Consider the following 16,514-nt stretch of genomic DNA (forward strand, 5'->3'; position numbering starts at 1 on the left):
TCTTTTCCCCAGCACATTTCTTTTGCTTTTGTGTTTTCTCTGCAACTTTGAAACTTGCCTCGCTTGAACCGACGAATAGGGGTGACATCTTGCACCTCCCTCTTTTGCTTTTGTCATTCTCTTTTTTCTTTCTCAGAAAATAATTTCACATGGCATTACCCTTTTTCTTTCTCCCATCCATGAAACCGCTAGCACAGCTTTCTCCTTTTGCTTTCTTTAATTTTTCAATTAACCACTTTCTGTTTTTGCTTCTTCTTCGGCTTTTCTCCATCTCCATGAACCACTAGAATATCGATTAAGCGGTGCAGAAACAGCAGCAAGCTAGCAACATTGCAGTTCTGCTTTGACGCCATCATCAAGTAGATATTGTTCTGTTGTATGAACATGTAGCTGACACCATTGTCGTACACCACTGGATCTTGGGATTACGGATCGCCTTCTTTTTCGATGAACTTGGTGAAGAAGCGTTTGGCTTGAACAACAGAGACATCACCATGGTAGTCGCATCAAATTAAAACTTGTCCTTTGATGTCGAGCAGAAAAAACACTGAGGCGGCACCGGCCATCAGACTGAAGATCAAGAGAGTTGAATCCGACCCAGTTGTCAATACACCCCCCAAAGATTTGAATCCGACCCACTTGCGCTCGCATGGTGGAATCGGCGGTGAAACCAGAGGCTTGGGGTCCCTAGTGAAGGAGTCAGCGACTGTACGGAGGAAAGTGACCAAGATGCCAAGGCCCATGTCGATCTGCCTGCAAGCGGCTTGGTCGTTGGACGTGGTGGGCAAGAAGAAATAAAGGGGGTCAAGGAAAAAGCCGGCGATGCATATGACAAAGAAGATGTGGTTCCATTGGGTCACAGGTGTAAGAAGATCATCAGCATGAGTATCCTTGAAGTCGCTGCGTTTTGCCTTGCAAATAAGAGTCTGATAAGCTAGAGAGAGAAGAAGAAGAGTCGGTCCTCGGCCTGGGATTGGGTTCGAATTCCAAAGACTGGGTTCGAATTTGAAGCGTCCTCCATGGTTTTGAAGCTTCAAATTTCAAAACCCTCGATCTTGACGAATGCTGAGAGACCTCCCTCTTTTAGGCCCTGTGATGTAGTGTTGTTTAGTTTTTCCAGATTTTGCAGATTCACGGTGGAGGTATGAAAAATTAAGAGAGAACCGACATAGTTTTTTGTGTCGTTTCCCACATACGGCACCAAATGTTGATGCACAAAACCAGAGGTCTTGGAACAACGTAAATCCGATCGTGAATATGCATGTAATGTAAATAACACAAGATGTATCGTGGTTCATCCCAAGGTTTGGGCTACGTCTACACTGATTGTATTTATTTGAGGGAGAGAGAGCTCTGAGAGTGAGAGCGTTGAGAGAGGGTGAGAGGGCCTAGGAATTGACCTCCCGTAATTGTGAGGGTGAGGGGTCTTTTATAGAATAAGGACTCCTCACTTATTACATATTTGCCCCTTCCTTTATCACATAATTACATTTAAGTCCCTCGAGTATTTATACGAGGTCTAAATATGAGGCCCTAAATATGGTATAAACAAAAATAAATAAATAAATAAATAAAACCTTCATCTTCCCCAGATTCGGAGGAAGAAGAAGAAGAAGAAGGAAGAATGAGGAAGAAAAAAAAAGAGTTGCAGTCGGAGGAAGAAGAAGAAGAATAAGGAAGAAGAAAAAAGAAGAAAAAAAAAGAAAAAAAGAAAAAAAAAGAAAAAAAAATAAAACCGAATCTGGGCAGATTCGAGAGGAAGAAGAAGAAGAAGAAGAAGAAGAAGAAGGAAGGAGGAGGAAGAAGAAGAAGAAAAAACAAACTTCCCCAGATTCAGAGGAAGGAGGAAGGAAGAAGGAGAAGGAGAAAGAAAAAAAAGTTGCAGTCAGAGAAAGAAGAAGAAGAAGGAAGAAGAAAGAAAGAAAAAAAAACATGGATGACACCTGGCGCGCAGTCATTGTCCACATGGGCGCCACGTCACAATTAACGGCAGATTTAACAGTTTGACTAACGGATGTATGAGACCGTCCTAAAATTTACACTTTATGTATGAATCTGAGATGAAAAAAACTTGATGTACTAAATGTTGAAAACCACGAAACATAGGGTAGTAAACAATCTTTTACCCTTTAATTAAAGTGCTTTGATCAATAGTCACCTCTATTTTTTAAAATTAAAATAATTTTTGAATTTATCCTTTTATCTGCATGATGCATTTTTCTTTATTTAGTGGAGATATTAGTAATTAAACTATATTTTCTCTTCTTCCAAATATGTTTTTTTTTGTTATGCAAACATTTGATATTATTTCTTTTTCCAAATGGTTTTTTCTTTTTCAAATAGTTGGTGATCAACATAAAAGCTCATGTAATTTTTTCAATTTGTTTGTGAAATTATATTTTTTTTTGCTGTTTTTTTAAGTATAGTTGTTGATGAATTATTATTATGTACAATACATTATGTATATATTATTTGCGGATACGTTTGAATTTACAAAAATCATTAATTGGTACGTTTATTTGCAATTTTGGTACGTTTTATTTTATACATATTGTTAATATTGGTACATTATTTTTATTTTGTACACATTTTGTATTGGTATGTTTATATTATTCTCAATCCTATTTTCTCTTAATGTACTAAAAGAAAAAATTATTTTGGTACATTTGATTTTTGTGGATTTAAAAATATTTTAAACTATTTTGGAAAGAAAATATCTTAAATCATAGATAAATATTGCTAAATTATTGCATTATTGTGAAAATAAATTGAATCTAACCAACTTTTTTTTTTTACAATTATCTCTAACGGAGGAGAGTGTAATCAAAAGGCTAGATTATAGGAAATTTGTTACAATATAATGTGCATATAGCACCAAAATTATGACAAAAAAAAGTTTAATCAAATCACTAAAAAACATGGATGTTTGATCTAAAAAATTCAAAACTGAGGTGCTTATATTAAAAATCCCAATAAAAAATTAAAAAAAAAATTAAAATGAAACTTGAAAAAACTTACCATAAATTCCTAACTCTGGGAATGACCATTGAGTCAGTGTCGCCTGTTCATCATTTCTACAAACTTTGGGGGTGGGTCAATCAGAGCTTCAATTGGAGATGCACAAGTCTTGTGGTACTTATCCAGCTCACATTTTCACTCCTTAAACTGATTAGTCCACACCCCCGTTATGTATTCAGACATACCCGGCTCTTCCATATCGATCTCAAAGTTGACCTCAAATAGACCAAAAAACAAAAAACAAAAAACAAAAAACAAACAAGTACTAGTTAAAAATAAATAAATAACAAAGTAAAATTAATAAAAATAATAAATTAAAAGAACCACACCTATTGAGATCTTTGTCACCTTGCGCCCTTCACCTTGAGGGCGAGCTTCTTCTGTGTAGAGGCTTTTATAGGGCACTTCATGCGTAAGATCGCTCCAATGTCGTGAGTCAACTGGCGGTTGACTCTGGTATCTTCTTGCCAAGTAAATGGGTCTTAAATGACCTTGTTCTTGTCTTGCGTTACGCGGCGACCATTGGTGAACAACCGCTATGAGGACATCTGTAAGTCACGCTTAGCTCGCGTGATTAAAAAAGGCATTTTGTGAGCACGAACGAGCGTGCAGAAAAGCCAATAAGAAAAAATCAAAGGAAAATTTTGGTTCAAGCATTATAAGGTGAAAAAAATATTACTCTACTCACAAGAGTTGGTCATAATTATGAGAGCAACTTTAATAGAATGAGTTTGTTGCTACAATAACGTCTCAATCCAAAAAGGCATTGTCAAGTGAGTATAAACTTAAATGGAGCAATACATTATTGAGTCGGTGACATCACATAACAATGAATTCATTCTCTGCAACTGGCTTTAAAGCCTTAATATGAGGGTTAGGTTCAAAATTATGAGTTTGGAGATGGCCCTTACGTTTTAAAACCTTAGTCATAACCTATAAACATGCAAACCTACATTATAACCCACCAATAAGATTGTATCTAGTGACGTGTCCTTACTTTTATGTCGATGTGTTGATATTGCAAGATTGTACACTAAGCAAGTCGGCAGTTGAAAACAAAAGTATTTAAATATTAGCATAACCAACCGCCGACTACATTCTAGCCCTTAAATCTACATAGGTGGAATTTTGAATTGGATCTGCATTGGACCGGGCCCAGCTCAGTGAAGTCGAGTCAATACACGAGACAGGAAGCAAAAAAGGATTAACGCAAGATAATATGTGGCTTCGCCCGGGTTCGAACCGGAGACCTTCAGTGTGTTAGACTGACGTGATAACCAACTACACCACGAAACCGTTATTAACCCGTGGCCAAATAGTCGCATATAATATAAAACAGCAGTAGAGAGGCCTGTCCCTGGGCTGGGCCTAAGACAGTTGGCGACTTGGGCAGTTAGGATTTCACCCAAAAGCGCTTGAAGTACTTATGGAAAATTAATGCAACCAACGTTAATGCATCGCACTGGAAATCATGCTGGACTTATTCCTCTTGCTTAGAACTTAAGTGGCCCGTAAGCGAATGCGGTGTCTCATCCACTGAGCGAAGTTACCGAGGCCACGCCTCTTGCATGTAATGCGAAGCCAAGCTTGCGTGTGCCTAAATAGTATTCTTGTCGATCGGGGCTTTTTTTGGCATGTGCCTTGGGCACAAAATATGTTTATCTTATGCATAAACATTTTAAGTATCATTTCCCCCTTCTTCCCAAATAAACGTACAGAGAAAGTAGATATAACAATTTCTTACATGATTTATTAATCCAACTTAAAACGATACGAAAATAAAGAATGTTGGGTCAACATATTAACTAATCAGGTTGTTATCGGGACACACGCTAAGAACCCGTTAATCAAGTTTACCTACAGATAAACCGTTTCATCCAAATAAGAAAAAAGTTAGTTTGATAATTTTAAATCACTAAAAAACGTAATATTATGGCCATAGTATTTACTCTCACATAAGTGAGATTAAAAAATTCCAAAGCACATTAAAAAATTCATAAAATTAATTTACAAGTGTGAAAAAATATGCAAATGCTCGTGATTGCATTCTTTACGCTTTGACGATTGGTACATTGTCCAAATTTTTAAAACTACAAACCCTTGTGAACAATGTTCTTAGAGGAGTTCAAAATAAATAAAAATTCATAATTATTCATGTAAAAGTGTGAAAATAATATACAAGCGTTCATGGTTGCATCCTCTACATTTAGACTATGGAGGCATCGTCGTTTCGGATTTTAAAACCTTCCAATTCCTCATGAATAGTGTTCATTGTTTGAGTGAAAAATTAATAAAAATTCATAACATTAATGTAGAAGTGTGAAAAAATATAAAATGAAATATATACAATCACTCATAATGACAACCTTTACACCTTTCGTGAAGGGGTTAACTCCAAAATTTGACACCGTAATCCCTAAACCCTAGATTTACATTTAACAGTAGAGTGTCATTTACACTTTACTCTTCTCACCGGATTTCGTTTTTCATATTTTCTTTTTGAAAATATGATGTGTTAGCGAATGCATAAAAATGAATGGTTTGGATCATTGATGTCATGTTCTAATGTTCACAGTTAATTGAAATATGAATAAATGTTATATAGTTCCTAGAGACTTTATAAACTTAGAGCAATATTTTCACTAACCCTAAAAATCTGAACATGATATCAATGGGCCGAACTGTTCATCTATCTGCATTCGCTAAAAGATCATGTTTTCAAAAAAGTAAATCTGAAAAATGAGATTTGGTGAGAATAATAGAGTGTAAACGTAAACGACAATGACGATTAAATTTAAATCTATGGTTTGTGGGATTATGGTGGCAATTTCGGAGTTGACCTCTTCACAAATGTTGTAAAGCTTGTTGATTGGATTTTTACCACCTACAAAAGTAGAGATAAAAACACTTAAAAATATTTGCAAGAGAACAAGGTAGTTGTAGTATAAATGGCACAAGCAAGGTCGTTTCCCTAGGGATTGAATGAATAATTTGTATTTAAACTAATTCTTAATTAACTATTTAAAACAAAGTTTGGAAAATGGTAATTTTGTGACTTAAAGTATTAAAAACTTAATAAAAACAATTAATAAATCAACTAGAAAATCAATTTAATGAAAATCAATTTAAGGAGACACTAGGGTTTTGCCATCACCTAACATAGTTCTGCCAATTACTTATGAATTACCCATGCATATTTCGAAGGTTAGGTTTTCCTAAAGTATGTCCTACGTGGAACCTCCAACATAGAACATATATTTAACATGCAACTAGAAAATCAATTTAATGAAAATCAATTTAAGGAGACACTAGGGTTTTGACATCACCTAACATAATTCTTCCAATTACTTATGAATTACCCATGCATATTTCGAAGGTTAGGTTTTCCTAAAGTATGTCCTACGTGGAACCTCCAACATAGAACATATATTTAACATGCAACCCGTCCGGACTTTCGGTTTAAATATGAACATGAAAGACTCACTAAGTTTTGTGAAAATCCTTTGAAAAACCATGCAACCCTTAAGACGCGGTGTTCATCTTAGTGAAATTACAATTATTAACCACAAGAAGCTAGCGCCAATTTCAGGGAACCTTCTGACCAAAATTGCATCAAATTACTTTTCTAAATATTCTAATGGTTGCAAACACTAAGATATTTAGATAATTTACACCGGTGATTAATAATTCAAAATATGCATACATAATATCATAAGCAAAATGAAAAGAAACTACATATTTTTGCTAAGGCTCGTGGCCTCGACCTAGCAAAAGAAACTAGTTACGAACAATCATAAAATAAAATATTATTAAGAACATGTAAAGAAAACACTTTGTAGGTAAAAAGTCTAAAATTCTCTAAAGTAGTGTATCTCCCTCTTAACCCTAATGGCTAAATATCCTTATTTATACACTACAAAATAAAACCCTAAAAGGTCTTACAATAAAACTAGGAAACATAATAAAATAATAAACTAGCAAATAAGGTTTCCTATTTGAATTGAAATTTGGACTTCTAAAAAAATCAGACTTTTGACCGACCAAATCAACTCCGATTTGGTCCCAAAAGGTCACTTGAAAGCTGAAGACGTCCATATGAATCCTCAGAAGGAATCTTCCTCAAAATATGCCATCTTGATTCCAAAATATCCAAAACATCCAAAAACATCAACTTAGGAAAGTTGCGCGCTGACACTTCTTTTCTTTGCCACGATCAAACAGCTTGGTAGAAAAATCTAAAACTTTGACACAATCATCTTGATAGACTCACGAACATCCTCCAATCGGAATCGCTCCAAAATTAGTCCATTTGATTACTTTATGCTCAAGAGTAAATCGAATGTCCTACATTAGAAATATAACTCAAAGTATCAAAATTCACACAAAATAATCAGTAAATTAATACTAAGATTAGGGTAAAATATATATAAAAATATTGATTCATCACAAGTACATTCCTGTTTAATTATGTTTATTCTCCTTTGATTTGTCTAAATACCAAAAATAATAAACATGAGTATGCAAGGAATTATAGAAATCATTCCAAGTAGTATGATAAGTATTGAGCTTTTATTCAAAATAAAGTGAAATTCACACTGCTCTTATGGTAAATGAAAAGTAGTTCAACTTCTTAATAATAGTGCATTGGCAAAAAATAAGAAGACATTTCATGTGCTTATAGAGAGTTGACTACTCCTCCAATTCCTCAATTGATTTTATTAGGGTAAAACCTCAATTATTTTTTCATTACAAAAGGTAGATGGGTTGAATAATTAATTGTATATATTTTTTCGCACTTCTACATTATAAAAAAAAAACTATTCAAAAACCTTACTACAACAATAGCCATAGGATTTAATCTCACTTATGTAAGATTAAACCCTTACCGTTGAATTCTTTGATCTCATTTACATTTTTAGTATTATATTTTTATTTAATTATTTATTGATTAAAATATATCTTCTTTAACGGGTTTGGCCATATTACCTGTTAATATTACGGGTTGATTTTGATCGGATCATGTTACCCGTTCATTTTAACGGGTATTATACGATATGACCTGTTAAAATATCATATATATCATGAAAACAACATGAACACGAAAAATGCGACACGAATACTAGGCGTAGGAGAAAGTAATGTTATTTGGAGGAAGATACTGTGGAAACAATTTACAAATAGACGATGTGCATAGCAATTAGGTAGGCAGGCAACATTGTAATAAACAACCGCAGGAACAGGTAAGCATTGAAGGGCAAGGCACCCTGAACCACAAGAATAATAATGTCCTTCCTTCATTGAATACGTGAATTCTTCTTGTAGAATATTTGAATTCTTCATTTTTTTAGGTATTTGCATTGAATAAGTTGAACCCCAAGTGGTTGTTTGTGGTGGTTAAGCGGCTGCAGAGAAAAAAAAAATGAAACCAAAACCAAAAGCAATCGAAGGACTCTTTTGCTATCATCGCCCTCAAACTTTGTTCTCTAAACAAATTAGATAGGTGGCGGATTTTCCAACCAAATTATTTAAAGCCAAAACAAAACAAAACCCTCTCTTTGTTACCTCCTCCAAATATCTCTCTCTCCTTCTGAGTTTCCTTTTATCTATTAAACCCTCTTCTTGTTTTGGAAAAATAGTTAGAGAGAGAGAGAGAGAGGAAGAGGAAGAGGAGAGAGAGGGAGAGAGAAGAAATCATGGCTGGAATTGCTGGTCCTTGTTCTTCTGGTTTGCTGTTTAGATCAAGAGAAGCTGGGAGCATTAATGGAGCTTCCATGGCACAGTTTGATGGGCTTAGGCAAGTGGAGACCATGCATATGCCTGTGAATGGTAACAAGTCAAATGGCTTGGGTTTTACCTCAGGTAAATAAACTCTCTTCTGTTATTGTCAATTTTCCTTTTTTTTTACCTTCTGTTTTTATGATGCAATGGCATTATAGTTACTATAAGTGATAGAGATTAAAAATGATATTAATGGAAGTGAGGTTCCACTATAAAATCAATTAATGGGTAAGTAGGAACGACTAGTTTCAGGGAAGGGCTAAGGATATTCCTTCCAAATGCAGAAATGAGTCTAGTAGCTGACTCTATGTGTCTATGACAACTTTCCTAGCTGTAGTGAGCCTTGAGATGCAAGCATGGTTAGATATTAGTTTAGTTTGTTCCTAAATTGGTTCTCAATTTACAATATTGAAAAGCTTGTTACTTTATAAATATGCTAAATTGGTCCATCCTTCTTGTAATTCTTCTGTTTTGTGCCTTTGCTACTACTATTAAGTTTTATCTTGAGAAATTTAGTCTGGTCAATCTGAAGTTCTGAACTATTTATTAAGATTATATTTGTTCAAGTTTGAGGACTGTACTCCAATCTGACAACCTAACACGCAAGATATGTTGCAAAAGAACTTACCTTATCAACTCATCTAATTAATTCGAATGTCCTCTTCGCATTGTGGGGCATTTGTATTGGTTTGGTACTTTGGTTAAGGATCAGAGAAGTGATTTTTCTCAATTGGGTGTCCAGTTCTAATCTTGTTCTCCATTCTCAGCACCAAAATGCAGGATAATCAAGGCCATGGCATCTTCAACTGTTTCTGCTCCCAAAAGAGAAACAGATTCCAAGAAACGAACTGTAATAACAGGAATGGGTCTAGTCTCAGTTTTTGGAAGTGACATTGATACATTCTACAACAAACTCCTGGAGGGAGAGAGTGGGATCACTCTAATAGATAGGTTTGACGCTTCAACCTTCTCAGTTCGGTTCGCTGGACAGATACGTGATTTCTCCTCTAAAGGCTACATTGATGGGAAGAATGATCGCCGTCTAGATGATTGCTGGAGATACGGTATTGTTGCTGGCAAAAAGGCCCTTGAAGATGCCAACCTTGGACCTGAAGTTCTCCAAACTGTCAGTCACATTCTTACTATCTGAAAAATGCATTTCAGGTTTTCTTGCCCATTATAGCGTTGAACACTTGTCTGATACATTGATTTTTTGTTTTAATAGATGGATAGAACAAGGATCGGAGTGATTGTGGGGACTGGCATGGGAGGCTTAACAGCTTTCAGCGCTGGAGTTGAATCTCTTATTCAAAAGGGATACAAAAAGATTAGTCCATTTTTCATTCCTTACTCCATTACCAACATGGGGTCGGCTTTGTTAGCAATTGACACTGGCTTAATGGGACCCAACTACTCCATCTCCACTGCTTGTGCCACCGCAAATTACTGCTTTTACGCAGCTGCGAATCACATTAGAAGAGGTGAAGCAGATATTATGGTAGTTGGTGGAACTGAGGCTGCAGTCATGCCTACTGGTGTTGGTGGGTTTATTGCTTGCCGGGCTTTGTCTCAGAGAAACGATGAACCCCACAGAGCTTCCAGACCATGGGACAAAAATCGTGATGGTTTCGTTATGGGAGAAGGTGCTGGTGTACTGGTAATTAAAAAATCATATATCATTCTTCTGTAGTGTGACTTTACATATGATTACATTGTGTATGGATCCTGGATCTTACTGAATATTTTTTGTTTCGTTGTGCAAAGGTTATGGAGAGCTTGGAAAGTGCATTGAAAAGAGGAGCACCGATAATTGCAGAGTACTTAGGAGGTGCTGTGACATGCGATGCTCATCACATGACTGATCCTAGGTCAGATGGTCTTGGTGTATCGTCTTGCATAACCAAGAGTTTAGAAGATGCTGGAGTTTCCCCTGAAGAGGTAAGAGCATTTATTGTTTTCCAAAACTAAGGAAACTTTTATTCGCCAATTAATGTATCTATGGCCATTCGAGATTCTGATTTTTTTTGTGTGGACAAACTATGATTCACAGGTGAACTATGTGAATGCTCATGCAACATCTACACTAGCAGGGGATTTGGCTGAGTTTAATGCAATCCAAAAGGTCTTTAAGGACACATCCGAGATGAAGATCAACGGGACCAAGGCAAGAACCTGAATCCCATTTACATATTTACTCTCAAAGAAATGATTTAGTAACTCAGTATGCATACTATTTCCCACTAAAATCCGGCAAGATGGATTATTTTTATACTAAACTTATCACACGAAAACAGGTCATTCTAATTATCTTTTTCTTTTTTTGTGTTTCAGTCAATGATCGGACATGGTCTTGGAGCTGCTGGGGGATTGGAAGCCATTGCAACCATTAAAGCAATCAACACTGGCTGGCTCCATCCTACAATTAATCAAGATGTATTGCTTTTTCCCCACTACATTCACTTTCCCCTGCTTTTGCTTCACTTTTTTCGTATCAAATTATGCTGTTTTAATTCAATACTTACTAATACTTGTGGTTCGTAGGACTTGGAGCCTGCTGTTACAATTGACACTGTCCCGAATGTGAAGAAGCAACATGAGGTTAACGTTGGTAAGTGCTTTTACACACTCTCATAAATATGCCAAAATATAGTATCTGAGTTCCTTGTATTACAAGATACGTAGTTTCCTTTGGCTAATCAAAGATCTCCCACTTGCAGCTATTTCAAATTCATTCGGCTTTGGCGGACACAACTCCGTGGTTGTCTTTGCCCCCTTCAGTCCCTAAATAACATTCAAGCCATGAAGAAAAGAAATATCTTACACTAATATTTCGCTACTTAGAACCATTGATTCGGTGATGTTTCCATTTCTCTGAAGCATACAAGATGAGTACGAGCATCAAGTGCACTGTGAGGAGTCCTCAAGCTCATGTAGCCCTTTTCCGTGTGCAAATGATCGGATTTAGTGTGAGAATGAAGTGCATTGTCAAGAGTCCTCACGGGCATGAAACGGATTTAGGGTTTCTACATTTTTTTCCCTTGAATAAAACATGAAATCAACTTTTTATTTTTGCTGTTCTTGCCCCACGGTGTCTTGTTTGCTGATTTTTCTGTTTGTAATTTAAGTGAATTTTGTATGGAGGAGTTCAAAACATAATTGGCCCAATAAAGGACTTGAATAAAATTTCCTTCACCTTATTCTTTGTCCAAGTTAATTGCCATTGTTTATCCAATTTGAAGAAAACTAATATGTATTAGGAACTAACATTCTGCTAAGCTCCAGAAATTAAATATGACCATTAGTCATATAATTTGATATGAGAAACAATTAGGCAACTAACCAAACGAAGATATTGTAGCTTTTCCTCAAGAAATTGTTTTCTGGACAATTTTCCTTAAGAAATCAAGAATAAGTATAGTCATCATTCATCAAAGTATGTAGCAGATTTAGGATTAACTCAAACAATGAGGATTAAATAACTGGAATTGTTGTGGGATCAGATGGAGTAACCATCTTCTTATTTGCCCCAGCCACCGCCTACCGGAGTCGTAGTAGCAGCAGAAACTTGAGCAGGCTGCTGTTGAGGAAAGGGAGCACTGAGCCGCAGGCTGATGAGGAGCTCCATTTATCTTAAAAAAAGAACATAGATAATATATTAGAGAACTGCCCAAAAGCTTAACCCTATAAGGAAATGTGTCAACAATGTATTAAATAAGCACTCTTCCTCTTATGCAGCCACCATGATGTAGATGGAGAGACAATCAGACACGTGCATAGTAGCACAGTGGAACAAGTGTAGCACCCTAAGGTAAGTAGTTGAAAATATGTGGGGGGGGCTCTGATACCATGTTAGAAAATCATTGCCTCAAAAGTTTAAGGTATATATTAGAGAAATCATCTAACAATGTGTATCAAGCTAGGGTAATAGCTAGCTGTCGAAGATTCAGGGTTGTCAATTTTATCACCTCAGTTGTTGTGTTGTTGTATACCCCAGCATAGGACACGCATATATGCATTATACCACACAAAAATGAAATTTGATCATCGCCTTAGAAGTGGTGTAATGCTGAAGGGACTTTGGAATGGAATGTCCGTGGGAGCAGGATACGACGTCATCACTGTATCCTAAAAGGAAATTAAATCTGACGTCCAACTATCATATTCATATCAGACTAATCAGATCATTACCGTACTGTAAGTAATGCCATGTGTCATGCCCTAATTTCAGTATGATGCTCTGACGTGACATGCAAGGGAATAAGAGAGGGGGATCCATCAATCACAAACAAACTGATCGTGATTTGGCTGACCTAAGCTTTCGGCTTTGGCTGCTGAGAAGAACTAGGGTTTTGGCAATTATTCAACATCCTCTGCTAACGCAAAACCTAGAAGATCTTGCAGCACGTTTACCAAATGGGCCAAAATGCATAGTGATTAGTGAGTGTAAGCAGGTCCATATAGAGGGGCCTAATGACTGAGAAAGCCATCTCAAGAAGGCATATATTTCCCATACCTTGTTTGATTAAATACACCAAACAAGGTTTTTAATTAGATTCATCTTATTTTAAATCATTACAAAATTAGGTTTTATTTTGGCTGAATGGAAACGATAGTGTTAGTTGAATAAACTCAACTATAATATCAGAAGGATATCCTCAAAATTTAAAGGAGTTTTTCAGTTGCAGTCCTAATACATAAAGGGTCATTGAAACGGTCTACAGTTGAATATCAGAGTGCGCAACGAACAAGACTAACAAATAATAAGAATATCAGAGTGCACAACAAACAAGACTAACAAATAATAAGAATATTCTTAAACAAACTGAGAATGCCGAAACGGCTACAAAACCCTAAGAGACTACATTGTGGCTAACTTATTCTCTAATGAATAACAAAGCACCCTATTTATAATAAACTAACCCTAATCTCTAACAAAACCTAATTCTAACGGGCTAAGCCCATAAAACCAAACATTCAAATAAACCAAAATACTAATATTTTCCAACATCTACTGCCTTTTTTTTCTTTCTAAATTAGTTAATGTGGATTGGAACCTCAAGACTACAGCAACCAATTATATACCCTCTTCTAGGTTTTGCATTTTCATACAAACACAAGCTTGAAATTTACAAATAAATCAAACCTTTAACAAACGAAGTTGACGAAGTCATAGCCGATTTCAATAGTAAGCTTCGCCCTTTCTTGCAGAAATAATATACTCAACTTACAATAGGCTTAAGTCCAATAATATGCGTGTTCTTCAGTAAGAGCAGCGACCACTATTTATACAGACAAACAATCTATATGAATATCTAATTATAACCCTTGTAGGAAACCAACATTGTCTCCCAGTTTTAATATAAGTGAGTAATTTAGGATAAATTCCCTATTTCAATCATATATAAACTAAAACATCCAAACCTCTTCCAATAAAACTTTTCTAGACCAATTTGAACTCAAATATCTGGCCCAAATTCTCCTACACTATGCTCATATTCTAACATGAACGTGATAAAAGAGACAAAAATCACCACTTCATTTCACGAAACCGCCTCTCACAGATCCGAGTTTGAGAGAAAGAGACACAACCGGCGGATCTAAGAGAGAGAAGAGATCAAGCAGAATTATCGTTGATCCCAGAATCAAAGGCAGAGTCAGTGTAGAAGGATTTTATGAATAATGTAATCCTAGAATCTCCCCTTTATTTTAGCAAAGATATATATATATATATTCATTCACATTCATTTCTACAAAACCCCCAGCTCCCTTGCATAGCCATCATTAATCAATTGATTAATCATGTGCTGCTGCCTTTTCTATGCAGATGGAATGTCACTCTCTAACTAATGTTTAATTATAATTAAGCAGATAAAGAAAGTTCATATTAGAAACAGAAAGAGATAGATACCTTCCAAGATACTGCAATTAATTGGGTCTTTTAAGTTTTTGTCATTCCAACCACTAGCTGCTGCAACTTGCTAGAGACTAAGACCTGTTGTTAATCATTCACTCTAAATAAAAATTCTAATCAGGTGATGAAGTTGCTTCTGAAGCTCAATGTGTGGATCGTATTAGCACCCAATACGTGAACTATAGGGGTATTAAGCTAATGAGTCATACAATGAAGCTCTGGGAGAGAGTCATTGAGCATAGATTGAGGCAAGAGACACGGGTTTCGGACAACCAATTCGGGTTCATGCCAGGGCGCTCAACCATGGAGGCAATCTATCTCTTACGAAGATTGATGGAAAGATATAGAGATGGGAAAAAGGATTTACACATGGTCTTTATAGATTTGGAAAAAGCGTATGATAGGGTCCCAAGAGACATTCTTTGGAGGATTTTAGAGAAGAAAGGAGTACGAGTAGCATATATCCAAGCTATAAAGGATATGTATGAAGGAGCAAAGACTGCCGTAAGAACTCATGAAGGACAAACCGAAAGCTTTCCCATAACTGTAGGATTACATCAAGGCTCATCCTTAAGTCCTTACCTTTTTGCGTTGGTAATGGATGAGTTAACAGGACATATTCAAGATGATATTCCTTGGTGTATGCTTTTCGCAGACGATATAGTGTTGATAGATGAAACTCAGGAAGGGGTAAATGCAAAGCTTAACCTTTGGAGAGAAGTGTTGGAATCTAAAGGTCTTCGCCTAAGCCGATCAAAGACAGAATATATGGAGTGCAAGTTCAGTGCAAATGGAGGCCAAAACGAGTTAGGGGTGAAGATCGGAGATCAAGAAATACCAAAGAGCGACCGTTTTCGTTACCTAGGATCTATCTTGCAAAAGAACGGAGAATTAGATAGAGATCTCAACCATAGAATACAAGCTGGATGGATGAAGTGGAAGAGTGCATCCGGCGTGTTATGTGACCGCCGTATGCCACTGAAGCTCAAGGGAAAATTTTATAGGACGGCAATAAGGCCGGCGATGCTGTATGGCACAGAATGTTGGGCGGTGAAACATCAACACGTACACAAAATGGGTGTAGCGGAGATGAGGATGCTTCGTTGGATGTGTGGGCACACGAGAAAGGATAAGATTAGGAATGAGGATATCCGGGGTAAAGTAGGAGTAGCCGAAATTGAAGGAAAGATGAGAGAAAATCGGTTACGGTGGTTTGGACATGTGCAAAGAAGGCCTACTGACGCTCCGATTAGAAGATGCGACTATGGGACAGAGGTTCAGGGCCGAAGGGGTAGAGGAAGACCTAGGAAAACTTTGGAAGAGACTCTAAGAAAAGACTTAGAGTACTTGGATCTAACGAAGGACATGACACATGATCGAGCACAATGGCGTTCTAAGATTCATATAGCCGATCCCACTCAGTGACTTGGATTTTCCAAGTCTCCAACCGAGAAGTTTTCCTCACTCGAAAAATTAAGGGAACACTACCCCAACCTACATGCTCCACTCAGAAAGCTTCAACATACAAGCTTCAACAAAAGAAAATTCAAAGAACTTAGCGAAGAAGGCTTTGGTGTATCTAACACAATACGTTGAAATGAAGGAAAGCTTATTTATTGATATCCCCGATAAGCTACAAATATGTACATATACATGAGTCAAAATAAACACACAAGAGGGAGCCTTCACAAATGTTGCTTAGGAGAAGTCTCAGCAGTCGGTAGAGCCCCAGAAAGAGAAGGCACCGGAGGGGGATCATTTGGAGCCTCAGTACTGGACAGAACCCTAGAATGAGGAGGCATCAGAG

General features: G+C 36.6%; 1 protein-coding gene and 1 non-coding gene across 2 annotated transcripts; one reads left to right on the plus strand and one right to left on the minus strand.

Annotated features, from left to right (window-relative positions):
• Positions 1-4,240: 4,240 nt before the first annotated feature.
• TRNAV-AAC (transfer RNA valine (anticodon AAC)) lies at positions 4,241-4,314 on the minus strand. Its single transcript has one exon. It is a non-coding gene; the product is annotated as a tRNA-Val (tRNA).
• A 4,040-nt stretch (positions 4,315-8,354) lies between these two features.
• On the plus strand, positions 8,355-11,993 carry LOC126600575 (3-oxoacyl-[acyl-carrier-protein] synthase I, chloroplastic-like). Its single transcript, XM_050267163.1, has 8 exons — positions 8,355-8,877; positions 9,564-9,922; positions 10,022-10,453; positions 10,561-10,734; positions 10,847-10,960; positions 11,128-11,229; positions 11,338-11,404; positions 11,514-11,993. Exons 1-8 carry the CDS (start codon positions 8,712-8,714, stop codon positions 11,579-11,581), a joined length of 1,482 nt encoding a protein of 493 aa, XP_050123120.1. The 5' UTR covers positions 8,355-8,711; the 3' UTR covers positions 11,582-11,993.
• Positions 11,994-16,514: the final 4,521 nt, after the last annotated feature.

The sequence above is a fragment of the Malus sylvestris genome, chromosome 14, assembly GCF_916048215.2.
Source record: "Malus sylvestris chromosome 14, drMalSylv7.2, whole genome shotgun sequence".
NCBI lineage: Eukaryota > Viridiplantae > Streptophyta > Magnoliopsida > Rosales > Rosaceae > Malus > Malus sylvestris.

What these genes read in the sequence shown, in the direction of transcription:
- LOC126600575 (XM_050267163.1), top strand. Translation starts at nt 8,712, where the DNA reads ATGGCTGGAATTGCTGGTCCTTGTTCTTCTGGTTTGCTGTTTAGATCA. An exon ending in GAGAAGGTGCTGGTGTACTG is followed by an intron (nt 10,454 to 10,560) that starts GTAATTAAAAAA and finishes CGTTGTGCAAAG; the next exon opens with GTTATGGAGAGCTTGGAAAG. An exon ending in TGAAGATCAACGGGACCAAG is followed by an intron (nt 10,961 to 11,127) that starts GCAAGAACCTGA and finishes TTTGTGTTTCAG; the next exon opens with TCAATGATCGGACATGGTCT.